Source organism: Thermobia domestica, chromosome 1 (assembly GCF_964235325.1).
Source record: "Thermobia domestica chromosome 1, izTheDome1.hap1.1, whole genome shotgun sequence".
Taxonomy (NCBI): Eukaryota; Metazoa; Arthropoda; class Insecta; order Zygentoma; family Lepismatidae; genus Thermobia; species Thermobia domestica.
Window position 1 is genome coordinate 2,015,909 of NC_137454.1, and position 13,749 is coordinate 2,029,657.

General features: G+C 37.5%; 1 protein-coding gene across 2 annotated transcripts in view; it reads left to right on the plus strand.

The window, feature by feature from the left end:
- The window catches only part of LOC145683077 (TBC1 domain family member 31-like), a gene marked incomplete at its 3' end in the record, with an annotated part of 85,393 nt that overhangs the window by 27,733 nt on the left and 43,911 nt on the right, over window positions 1-13,749 (plus strand). For both annotated transcript variants that reach the window (XM_081754438.1, XM_081754441.1), the window contains 2 exon segments: window positions 6,825-6,984; window positions 12,742-12,835. In XM_081754438.1, the coding sequence (XP_081610564.1) occupies window positions 6,825-6,984; window positions 12,742-12,835 (254 nt within the window).

A 13,749-nucleotide genomic window follows, 5' to 3' on the forward strand; every position in this document is an offset into this window, starting at 1 on the left:
CCGGTGAAAGCATCAAAATCGAACAGGTTTCCGGTCTGGTACGACAATGAACTTCGTGACCTTCTTAAAAACAAAAAGCTTGCCTGGACTCTATGGAAATCACATCCGAGTGACTACACATATAAAAACTTTGCTAGAATTAGAAGTCTTGCCAAGAAGGTACAGCGACGTAAATATTTTGAATACATGGACTCAATTGGTGATTTTACTGTTAGTAATCCTAAAGTCTTTTGGTCTGTAATTAAATCTAGAACAAAATCTCCGGGCATACCGGCAACAATTCAAGATGAAAATACTGAAGCGAGTGATGATCAAAGACCAGACCTCTTCAATAACTACTTCTGCAAAACATTTACTTCCCTTTCCTCTACAACCCATCTCCCCCCTCTCCACCCCATCTGTTCGGACACCTTATCCATTCTCTCTACCACCCCGGGCGAAGTTCTGGCTCTCTTGCTATCGTTATCTCCACATAGATCACTTGGACCTGATAAAATTAGTCCTCTCTCAACAAAACTGCTTCAGCTATTGCGGTTCCTCTATCTGTCTTATTCAATAGATGTTTCAAGGAAGGGTATTATCCCACCAGTTGGAAACTGGCTCACGTGACCCCAATATATAAATCAGGGCTTAAAGATCATGTATCCTCCTATAGGCCAATATCTCTTCTTTCTGTAATATCAATTATCTGCGAAAAAATAATTAAAGACAGGCTACTTAAATTCACCTCACCTTACATCCATAGTTCTCAGCACGGCTTTCTACCGAAAAGCTCAAGTCTCTCAAACTTAAGTACTCTTCTTTCCTTTGCAGTCAAATGTATGAATAACAATACTCAATTAGATGTTATCTACTTTGATCTCTCGAAGGCCTTTGATTCTGTCAGTCACATTCATCTTCTTCATAAACTCTCCAATAGATTTAATGTACATGGCAAATTTATCTCTCTAATCACAAGCTATTTGAAGGACCGTAAACAGAGAGTTGTTCTTTCAGGGGCGACTTCTAACCCCCAACCCGTGATCTCAGGGGTGCCTCAGGGGAGTGTACTTGGGCCTCTACTGTTTGTCCTGTATATGGATGATCTCTACACGCACTTATCAGCTCAACCTAGTGGCCTTCTGCTTTTTGCTGACGATTGTAAGTTATACAGAGAAATATCGTGTCTCCATGACACAATTGCTCTACAGGAAGACATAAATTACCTTACAGGCTGGTGTGAAATGTGGCACTTGAAACTCAACAGTAAGAAATGTGACAGTATTACTATTACTTTGAAAAAGTCTCCTGTTCCCTCCACATACCATATCAACGATTCTCCTATCACACATTCTGCTAGTCATAACGATCTTGGTGTCATCTTTGATTCAAAACTCACCTTCTCTGACCACATCTCCTCAATACTAAAGAATTCAATGCGCATGTTGGGACTTCTTTATCGATTCACCGAACTACGCACTGTTTCTTCATTAGCAACTTTTTATAAGACTTTAATAGCGCCCAAGATCGAATACTGCTCCCCCATATGGGCCATGGCAGCACCTACACATCTCTCCAGACTTGATTCTGTTCTCAATTTCTTCATTGCTATAGTCCGATTTCGTGTTCCTGCACTTCGAATATTATCTAAGAAGGAGCTCTTGCGACATCTTAATATTCAGACTCCTGATGTACGCAGAATTATCTCTGACCTGAAATATCTACATAAAATAGTTAATGGAACCTTAAGATCGGAAATATTACTTCAGGAACTATCCTTACGTGTCCCTTCCCGCATCACTCGGAATACCCACCTATTCCATCTTGCCCGTCCTAGGTTGGCTGTTATACAGAGGTCTCTTTTTTATAGAATACCAAACAGTTATAATCAAGTAACAACTGATGTGGACATTTTTTCGAGCTACCCAGTGTTTGAAAGAGCAATTAAACGAGCTTTGACGGAATAGTTTTACTTTTACACTCTTTTTTTCTATGTTGTTGTTATTGTTGTCTTGTTTTTTTCTTTCTTTTGTTAGCATGTCCCTGTGTAAAATGGCAAAGTTATGCTGTATCTGGGAAATTGTTCAATAAATAAATAAATAAATAAATAATAGTATTAACCCTTTTAAATTCTGGCTTCTTTAAGGTAAATTGTAGACTTTCAGTCAAGCGGCTATAGCAGCATCCCTATTTATCCTAGGATCATGATTCAACCTTATCTCTTCAGAATAGAACAGCCTTTCAAATGGCACAGCCTTTACAATTACCTATCATGTCCCTGAGGCGGGAAATTTTGAGAGAAATCGGGACTTTTTAAGATTTTTTTTTTCAAATTTTGAGCCCCCTTCCCCTGTGTTAACGCACAGATCTCAAAATTAACTGAAAAAATACTAAGGGTGTACTAAATGTGTGCACAAAATTTCAACCTTCTATTTTGAATAGTAAGGAGGGAGAAAATATTTACCAATGAGCCTCAGAATGCTCCAGTTTACCCAAGAGACCCGGATCTCAGGTAAAAGACTTGCGGAGACATCTCTATTTATTCTAGGGTCATGTTTTGGACCTTATTCTCTTCAGAATGGAACTACCTTTCAAACTGTATCATTTGCACGTCTCCATCATGTATCTGAAGCGGGAAATTCCGAAAAAAGGGATTTTTGGGTTAAAAAAAAAAACTCCTCATTTTACCTTTTTTGCCCCCCTGGATGCCCCATGTGTTAACGCAGAGATCTGAAAAAATTGAAAAATACTAATCGGTGCATTGAGGGTTTGTGCAAAATTTCAATTTTCTAGGTGCAAAAGTAAGCCCGCCAAAAAATAATAAAAATAAGCCTAAAAAAAAAAAAATCTTCAGGATCTCAGGTAAAAATTTCTCGAGACATCCTATTTATCTTATGTTCTGCATATGACGTCCAACAGGAAAATTTAAATCTTGATTGTCCGAAGTCCATTTCAGTTACTAGATAAATATCACTCGCGAAAGAGATAACTGTCTTTTCTCGTGCATAAAGTCTGTCTGAAAGTAGAACAGAGACTGTGCATACAGGGGCGTCATTTGAGACTTCACTTGAGGGGGGCAACGCAAGAGCACCACCGACATAGGACTTTCACTTTTTGTACTAGTATATTAGTGGACAATATATCAAAGTATATGTATTTCTCAAACTCTAGGAGGGGCAATTGCCCCCTCCTGCCCCCCTAAATGACGCCCCTGTGTGCATACAGTCTTCTTTTTCGTCTTGGTTTGAGTAATTCCGTTTCTTCGTCCTCTTGAAACAGTAACTGGCAGCTTAGTTCTCATTCGGTCTGGGATTTCCGCAGCATTACTAAAATGGAGTCGTCCTGGGGTCGATCCGCGGATCTTTTGTCTTGAAGATCTTAATGTTCTCTGCTTCTAATTGCTTGGCGTAAATCTTCTTGATGGTCAGTGTAGATTCACTGAGCCTTTATAAAATCACTGGTATGATTGTAACTGATGAAATAAACAAAATGTGAGGCATGACGACAGAAGTTGTGACTTAGTTCTCGGTTTTCTTAAAACTGTCCAGCAAAATCCTTCAAGCAAAGTTTTTTATTACTTTCGGTAGTATTCTGGTTAGGCATTACTTTTCATAACTGTGTAATTGTCCCTTTGATGTCTCTCTTCAAGGATATGACTAAGATAGAATTCATTTGAGTTCGTGGTACAGAAGTTTCTGGAATGTGTCAATCTGAAGGCTTATTAACTACGTACGACACCGGAATTGCTGATTCTGACTTGCTTTTTGAAGGTTAAACTTCCCCAAGTAAATAGATTATTATTTCGTATACTCGGACAAATTTTGTCCTTGGAAACCCACTGGATCAGCGTCTGGCAAAATGTATGCATATTTACAGGGTAACAGAAAAGTTCTTGCCGTTTTTGATGTTACATTAATATTCATTTCCTCACAGAGAGGGAACTAAATGACGCACGTACCTGCCAAGGTATCGGGAGTTACTCTGACCATTTACCTTCAGTAATACAGGCACGTTGCGCACATCAGTCAGCTTGTCTATTGTTGAAGAGAAATGGAGGTATGGAAGCAGCTTGTTCGCGTGTTTGTTGTATGACTTTAAGTTGGCCTGTCAATTACCGCATCAAGTCGCCGCATATGCCACGCATTTGGGGAGAATGTCGTGAATGAACGCACTGCCAGCCATTGGTTCCAGCAATTCCGATCGGGGGATGTGAACCTTTTGGATGAACCTCGCAGTGGACGACCACATGTGTTGGATGACAAGACCCGGAAAGCAGCCACCGAGGAGGATAGTGGTCTAACGTGTGATGAACGTGCAGACAAGTTCCATGTTTCTGCTGAAATAATTATACTGCACCTGCATGGGATAGGGAAGTCGCACAAGTTAAGAAAGTGGGTACTCCACACTTCGTCGGCAGCCAATAAGGAACAACGAGTTCTTGCTCACTCGGCACCTGCATATATCCATCTTTGATGGCTTGCCTAGTGGGGACGAAAAGTGGGTCCTCTATGACATTCCCAAGCATACCAGACATTGGTTGTCGACACGTGACCGTGTTCTTCGCGTCTCAAGATCATCTGTCCACCTACGAAAGGCTACACTCTCTGTATGGTGGAATTGTCGGCAAATGGTGCGGCAACTCCGTCCACCTGATCAGACCATCATTGCTAACCTCTACTCTCAGCCTTTCCAAAGGGTGCACCATGCTTTGAGGCAGAAGGAGCCGGCTTTGGTGAATCGCAAGATGGGCTCTTCTTGTACGACAGTGCCAAGCCACATATGGCAAAGAGGACCTTGGGGATCCTTCAACAACTTGGCTGGAAGACACTGTGCTGTGCACCATATTCATCAGATCTTACTCTAATAGATTAACACCTGTTTCATTCCCTTGACAACTATTTGCGTGGGAGATCCTTCGCAAATGACGGAGGCCTGCGGAACGCACTTACGGATTTCTTTGCATCCACAACCCCAGCGAATGTTGTTGTGCAGCTGCAGAAACGTTAGTAAAAGGTTCGACATTTTGTTGGGTGTTGATGGAGATTCGAAACCTAAAGGTACGTGCCGTCCACTGTATTGCTCTTTGTTTATCACTGCTCTGGAACAAGAAATTTTGGAGTTACCTTGTATTTCTTTGAATCAAAAGAAAGGAGAAAAATTTTTAGAAATACAAAGTACAAAATATTCGTAAATGCTGTAAATGGTTGCATCACCTGTTCTTTACTTTTTTGCTCTTCTTTGACGTTAAATATATTTTATTAGGTAAAAGCCTATTTTTATAGTATAATGTTTTTACAATCATGGAGGCTAATCGTTAACTCAATAGGTTTTGAAAGCCAAGTTTTTGGAGTTAATCCCTTCTTACACTGCATGGGCTTATCGTTGATTTTATCAGGGTACTTCTTTTTAATTTTATTCTGTTGGTGTTTATGAGTGGTTTTTCACAAACAAATGTAGAATGACCTTCGCACTTATCACTCGTGTGTGTCTGGAAACAACTACGTTTCAAACTACATGACGTCCATCATCAACTTTTTGAAGGAATAAGAGAGGAAAAGAGAATAAACTAGAACTGAAAAAAAAAAAAAAAATGCATCAATCGTCTTACGTGTCAGTCATTTCCAAAAGTAAATTCTCACGGAGACTTCATCTTCCTGTTTCTTCGATGGTGTTGTCATATTATCTGACTTCAGACTTGGGCGTGCTATGATCTTGATATTTATGCGGAACTTTATAAGACAGTAATGCTACATCAAAAAAAGATTACTCTTATAATTCTAAAATTCTAAAGTTTAGTCTTTCAGCGATTTATAGTTTGGGAACAATAAGTTTATTAAAAATTGGAGAAAAAAGTGATAAAAAGTATTTGAAGACGCAAGACAGCAGAAAAGTATCAGTGTATTTCGTTTTCGACGGGAAAGAGAAATATTGATCTTGTTGAATATGTTTTAAACTTACCAACAAATATCTGTAGTATAAAAAGAATCTGAGACATATGTCTTCAACCTAACACAATGACACACTTGTAATATACCGTAGTATTTAACAAGGTGAAAAGCTTTCGAGAGCTTCTCCTACTGCTCACGTCTTCGGACACCAAATAGAGGAAGAACGCCGGGATTAATACACTGCATAGTAACAAGAGTTATTCTATTAAAAATTAGTTGACCAAGAGTTATTTTTTAAAGAAAAACAAACCAAAGCAGAAAAAAAATGAAATCTTTGAGTTTCACGTCCCACTTTTATGCCGGCTAGGCTAAAAGGGACGATGAAGATGAAAAATGAATCAAATGGTGGACTGAAGAAAGTGAGAGGAAACGGGAGAACCCCGAGGAAACCCATGCATACGGTGCTTGTCCACCACAAGGCCCACAGAGCTGGGATCGAACCAGAACCCCGTGCACCGGAGGTGACCGCTCTACCACTGAGCCACCGCGGCCCCACAAACCGAAGCAGTACAATACTTTGTACAGTACTGCATGGAATATAACTGAGCAAAAACGAAAAGAAAGAAGAAAAATGCTAATTCGGATTGACATTAGTGAAACTCAAAATTCTGAATAAATTTATCACCATCTCAGTTTTTATCACAGTTACCAGTTTCCCAATTTAACTTAGGATGCTAGGTTCTGATGTAATGAGATTCAAGAACGTTCATTTCGATTAGCGATATGGTTGTGGCTTCCTTAATACTAAGTTTGGACTAAAGAAGTTTGTACGTTTCATTTTGTTAGATACTACAAATTAGCAGTTCTGTTATGTGTAAGCAGTATGTGTTTGGAGCATGTGTATAATGTAGACATCAGTGCCGTAAATGTTGTGTTAAATTTGATTTATTATTTCAGAGATGGCCGAGCCATGGTATGTGCAGGTTTCCATCCAACCTTGATATTGTATAACTTAGATACGTGGACGTTGACAAGGAAAATCCAGCTGTTGGAAGGAATTAATGGAGTTAAACATGTTCAATTTGTTCCACAGCCTTTTGACGGAGGAGCGAACAAGGCAAGCCACTTTAAAATCTTAACTTCTCACTTTACATACTTCGGGGAGATTTACAGCGGATTGGTATTGATTTTCCTGAAGTTCTGTAATTTAAAATAGTAATAAAAGAATAATAATAGTCATAGCGTTATTTCAAGTGCTACGAACAGCACTTAGGCAAAAATACAGCACTGTAAAATATTAATATACTAGGGCTGTCCAGAAAGTCCCAGACGTTTTGGCCTATCGCGGCAGTGGACGAGGATAGAGTCGCCATCTTGATGTCAGAACGTTGCCACACTCAGTACGCATCCAGCTGTAGTAACGTGAGGACTGTGACGCTCGTACTGTGCTTTCTGTAACGTGTTACAATGTGCGCTGCAATAGAAAATCCCGCCTCTTGTGAGGTGCGTTCTGTGATTAGGTTTTTGTTGGCAAGAAAACCATAAACCAATTGAAATCTATCGTCAACTGTGTAAAGTGTACGGACATGGAATAATGAGTAAGGGCTGTCCACACACGGCCAAGCATACCCTAGAGCTCTTGGATGGTTTTGGATGGGAGGTATTTGATCACCCACCATACAGCCCGGATTTGGCGCCGAGCAACTATCACGTCTTCCCAATAATGAAGACATGGCTCGCTACACGACACTTTGATACTGACGCCGACTGCATGTGAGACAGTGGTTGAAATCACAGGCGGTAGATTTCTACCGCGATGCTATTGAAAAACTTGTGCCACTGTGTGATAAGTGCCTTAATTTGCATAACGATTATGTAGAAAAATAAGTTGTGTGTGTACCTGTCAAAGGTTTGTAATATAATTTGGTTTGTTCATTCTGCTACTTTTTTTTAAAATAATTTCAAAACGTCTGTTACTTTCTGGACATTTCTCGTGTAACTGGTACAATAGGTTAACCCGTTTGATCCCACTGTCCTCAAATGAGGACAGTCTACTTAAGTTACGATTTCATAAAATGTACTACGTTTTTAGGTCTTTTATATATTTAATATGCTCAAAGAAGAGTTAGAGAGATTAAAATAATATATGGTCTCCGAAAATATACTTACATTTCATCTCAATGCGAAAATATATTTTGCCCGTTTAAAGTGCTCTCTCATGTATTAATTATAAATTTAATTTTGTTCTGGTGAAGCTTCCCAAGCAACTGAGCTATAATCGAACACATGCTAGAGGGATTGTAATTTTCATTCGGATACTTGGCTATTTTAATTATGTCATTTTTTCCCCCGCCAACACTTAAAATAAATCGGTGTCCTCCAATGAGGACAGTGGGTTCCTGAATGACATTTTTCCCTTAAATGCTAAAGTGCGTTCTCTACTGCTATTATGTTGCATGTTCTCATTTAATTTGCATTGTGGTCAACAGATGGCACTACATCTATTAGTTGATTATTACTAAGTCTTTACACAGAAGCTTTTAACTACTTTAAATTACTTATCAGTTAAATAAAGAAAAATAAATTACTGTTTATTTGTAATGCGGAATTTTAATACAAAGTCAATGGAAACTGCTTTTGTTGGATGTATACAAACGTCTCGTAACAGTTGTTTTGATCACTGTCCTTATATTTATGATAATTGTGCTTCCAAGGTATAAAGTAAAAAGGTACCCAGCTATATTATGCCCAGTAGCCATGACTGTACACAATTTAGGATATCGTTATCAGAGGTTCCTAAAAGTGAAAGAAATTGCTGATGAGTTAGTTCGAATTGATTGAGCAGAAACCATAAGCGATGCTGTTGTTACTATTCTCTCGCCAAGTGCCACAGGTGATATTACAGACGAAGACGAAGGAAATGACGAGGACACTGGTGAAGTGGACGTTGTCGATGTTCGGGAGAACTCGAGTTCTGTTGTTGATCATCTATGCGCTAATAACCAAGACGATAATCTGTCCACGAATATCAAATGTACTTTTGAGTATGAAACGCCTACATGGAGGAAGAAAGAACCGTATTATTCGAAAAAGTGTGAATAGTGACTCTGATGATGCTGCAGTAGCATCTCAGAATCTCAAGGACAAACTAAAGAGCCATAGTCCGCTTCAAATTTTTGAAGAGTTCATAACGTTTGATGTGTTAGAGTATATTGTAAAGGAAAGTGTTCTCTATGCTACTACTATCAGGAATGATACCAAGTTTGTGTTTTCAATGGAAGAACTTAGAGTTTGCCTCGGTATTCTTATCCTTTCAGGTTACAATAGATTGCCACAACAGAAACTATATTGTTGTCAGAGTGAAGACCTAAGTGTTTCCGTTGTATCGCAGTCAACTCCAAGAAATCGATTTCAGAAGTTGAAATCATTTCTACATTTCAACGACAACAATGATGTAAATTTTGACAAGACATTCAAAGTTCGACCATTGATCGATATGCTAAATTCAGGTTTTCAGAAATTCGATGTATTCGAAAAGCATCTTTTAGTGGACGAAATGATCGTAAAATATTTCGGCCACCACAGACTGAAACAATTCATGAAAGGAAAGCCAATTCAATTTGGTTACAAGTTTTTGGGCTATATGCGGAGCTGATGGTTAATGCTTCAGTTTAAATTTGTATTGTGGACGTGTACCTGACGATAACAAGGATAGGATACCACATGGAACAGAAGTTGTTGAAAACCTTATCACTATTGTAAGTGACCTGCTCTCCTACGAATGATTTTTGATAATTGTTTCACTAGTTTCCAACTTATGTGTGAACTTAGTTCGTTAGAATTCAAAGCAACAGCAACTGTTCGTGAAAATAGGTTGAAAAAATGTCCGCTTGCAAGATACAAGGAGCTCCAAAAGAAAGGAAGGGGAGCCTATGACTTCAGATTTGATTCAACAAACGAACTTTTAGTGGTAAAATGGAATGACAACAATTGTGTCACCTTAGTAACAAATTACGATGAGATAAATCCTACTCAACAAGCCAGAATATATTCCCGTGAAAGAAAGGAAAAAATTACTATTCCGCAACCTCAACTCGTTGCAAATTACAAGAATATGGGAGGGGTTGATTTGCATGATTGGCTGGTATCAAAGTATCAAATTTCTATCCGTGGCAGAAAATGGTATTGGCCAATATTCGTGCGAATGCTTGATACGGCTATCGTCAACGCTTGGCCGTTACACAAAAGGGTGAGTTCGCAACCAATTACTATGCTAAACTTTAGAACGATTGTTTTGGCCTTGATCAAGACAGAATCTCCAGGACCACTTTCTACATCAGTTGTATCAAGAACCAAATCCAAAGCCCAACTTCCTCGTCTACCAGATGACATTAGATTTGATGGAAGAAACCACTTTTCTGGGAAGAGGGAAAAGCAAAAGGAGATGTCAGCAAGAAAACTGCAAAGGCAAACCGCGGACCTTTTGTATGAAATGTAACGTGTCTTTGTGTATTGAGTGTTTTGCCGTTTACCATACGAAAAACTAGGAGTAAGAAATAACGTAATAAACAGCAATAAGAAAATGTCATGTTCTCATACTGACTGAAAGTGTATTCTAACATAAAGTTTATTGTTCTAATTCCTGAAATGTATGTATCATTTTAAATAGTATTTCAATCGAACATTAAAGCATTGTAGAAGATAAAAAATAAAGTGTCTTGCAATGCAATATATGTTTATTCCATATGTATGTAATGCGTTTATTATTGCATATGCAAATAATAATAGAATTTAGATCTATAAGATCCTGAGACAAAAGAAATGAGCAAGGAGTGGAAGCACTCCTTCTCACCTCCCCACAAAAAGAAATGGTGCAGAAGTCTGCTCGTAAGATCATGTTCTCTCCTTTTGTTTGTTTGTTTGAGGATTGTCGCGGGGTCATCCTTACAGACTACAATTTCAAATGGGTGATATTATTAGCACATACTACTGCTGGCTTCTGAGGAAATTACGAGATGCTTTTAAGCGAAAACATCACGATTGCTCACCAAAGGAATTCATCTTCTTGCTTACAATGCATCCGCTGTTGCATTTGAAGCAGCGTCTGTGGAAGTTGCTACATGTTACTTTGTAATATTACCGTACCCACAATATTCTCTTGATCTAATACCAAGCAACTTTTTCCTGTGTATTTATGTATTTCCTCCAACAGAGAGATCTTTCCAATTATAGGAGGTGTACAATTGATTACATTACTATATACTAATAATAATAATAAGTAAAACAGAAATTTATAAATGAAAATAATAAAAATGAAAATGGCAAAAATATTAAATTAGCAGTAAGCAAACACAGTACATAACTTTGTATGCGGACATCCAAGATCAATGCATACATCTTATGAACTATAAACTCAAATTGTCATTCTAGAAAGTCATACATAGATAATACACAATGTTCAAAGTGGACGAAAAGCAGAGGCAGTATGTTTTATTACGATTTTGAGTCGACATGCCATCTATCTAGATGTTGAAATACAGTGAGGGGTATGTTGCCTAAAAGATTGCATTTCTATTTCATAATGACTGAAAACTATTGGAGAGCTTCTCTGTAGTTATGTGACGGAGAGGGGGGAGTGCATGGAGAAACTTTGATCCCCCGCATACAACTTCCTGAAAAAATAAAAAAAAATAAAAACATTCCCTTATGTTGTATTATAGAGAATTATACACGAAAATACTTAGAAACCGAGTTTTTATATTAAAAATTTGCTGCAAGAAAACTCTCGGATCCCCCATTCGATTGAGGGGTATTCCAAACCCCGGAAGATCCGTTCCCCACAGCAAACAACTCCTTAATCCTCCCATTCTCAAAATACGACATTATATGCATTAAGGCAAGAAGATACATACATAAGAAAGAAACAATTCAATATGACACATTGAATAACTAGATAAACTAGATGAAGTTCTTTGAAGACACCTCATTTTAAAAACAAAAGATAGAAAAAAGATAACAAAACTGTCAATGTTGTCAACTTAGAAATTATTTCTTCATAAAAAGTAAAATCTTTTAACATGCAAAGCTATTGGTCAATTACTGTGTATAAAAATGGATTTATTAAAGGTATTTAGCATCTACTCTCCAGTGACGGTATGTCTTAATCACTGAAAAACCAGAGGCGGTATGACACACCACCGCATATCGTCTCACTTCGACCTCGGAATACACTTACATATACATGTATACAATTACATATGCGTATACATACACATATCTTTATACATACAAATATATGTACGAACACACAACGTATATATATCTCGCGCATTTCACATGCACACATTCATGTGCTTACCATAGATATTGTATATTACAAAAACATGAAAATAATTAAATGTGATTATTGTAGTTAATATAGTAATATATAATATTAATTACTTTTTCTATTCAACTTAATTTCGCACAAGTACCTGCTCAATAATTATTTAAATATTTTTTCTTTCAAACTTCAGTCGAAGTCCCAAGGATAAGAATCCATTTTGGTGTCATCATTTTAACACCAAAGATGACGTCATAATGAAGGGTAAACAATGACTTTCCATGCGATTTGCAGAGTTGTACAATAACGGCCTTGGACAAGTCATAAACATTGGGGGAAATGTAACTGCACGGAGATTATGTAGAGAAGTCCTAAGAAAAGACATAAAACCCAACACTCTATCTCTGTTAGTTCATAGTGATAGTTAAAACTTTCCGATACCCCGTCGCAAGTAACACTAAAGATGCAACAATAATTCTTTGTTTGCATTAGTTTTTTCCAAAAACACTTTCTGCTATTTTGTGAATCTGACGTAACACTGTTTTCTTTCAGGTTCTTGTTCTTCTATCAATGGGTCATGAATTGTTCTTTATGGATGTAGAAACGGGTGCGATACTGAGGAAGAGTAAATCAGAAGGCACTGTGTGTAAGTATAGTTCACTATATATATATATATGAATTACGGGAATAGAGTTAATTAATTGCACTTAGTGTTAATTAGAGAAAAGGAAATTACAGCATATGACGTCATTAAAAGCCTGCCTCTTATATAAGAAACTTGCTGTTGAATCGGTAGCTAAAGAAGGGTACAGGCTTACCTGTTATTTCTCCACTCATCAGTTGATATAAATCTCTATATCTTGTTCTCCTATCTATAGTGATTAATAAAAATGAAAGTTTAGTGAATTTATGTGGTATCTGTTGTATTAAAATATAATTATCTTAATGGGAAATAGTATTTTAACTTGTCCGAATTGAAACATCTGAGTATAAGAGGTAGGTACTATTCTTTTCTCTGTGGAAGTTAAGTAAAAGAACCGTTTCACCTCTGAATCCTTAAACTACAATTTATTAATATAAAAGAAAGTTTCAGCTTTACAAAAGGAGAGTAATTACACTATAAACAGCTTCTCAGAGCAGTTACTGAATTAAATGTTATAAACCAATATTCGCAAGGAGACTCTGCTTTTAATAAATTTTACACGTGTTAATAAAAGGAGACGTGAACATGATACGAGATACTTTCAGCCCAACTCCAAGGCTTTTTCTGGTGTGCATGACTAATACGATCTCATCTATGGACGTTCGTTTCCTTCGTCTGCCTCTCTTGGTAGTTACCAAAGCCACATAATTCCCCCCGATTCCAGGTCCCTCATTGTATTACAAACTTTTACTTATCAATTTTCAAGCAGATACTAAACTATGAGTTTTTAGCAATTAAAAGTCCCATTAGCTTACACATCACCTTTGTTATTCATGTTAGGTCATTTTCGAAGAAAAAAGTCCATTAAAATTATAATTTCAAAGTTTTCTTCTTTCCATTACATTTGAGCACTAGAA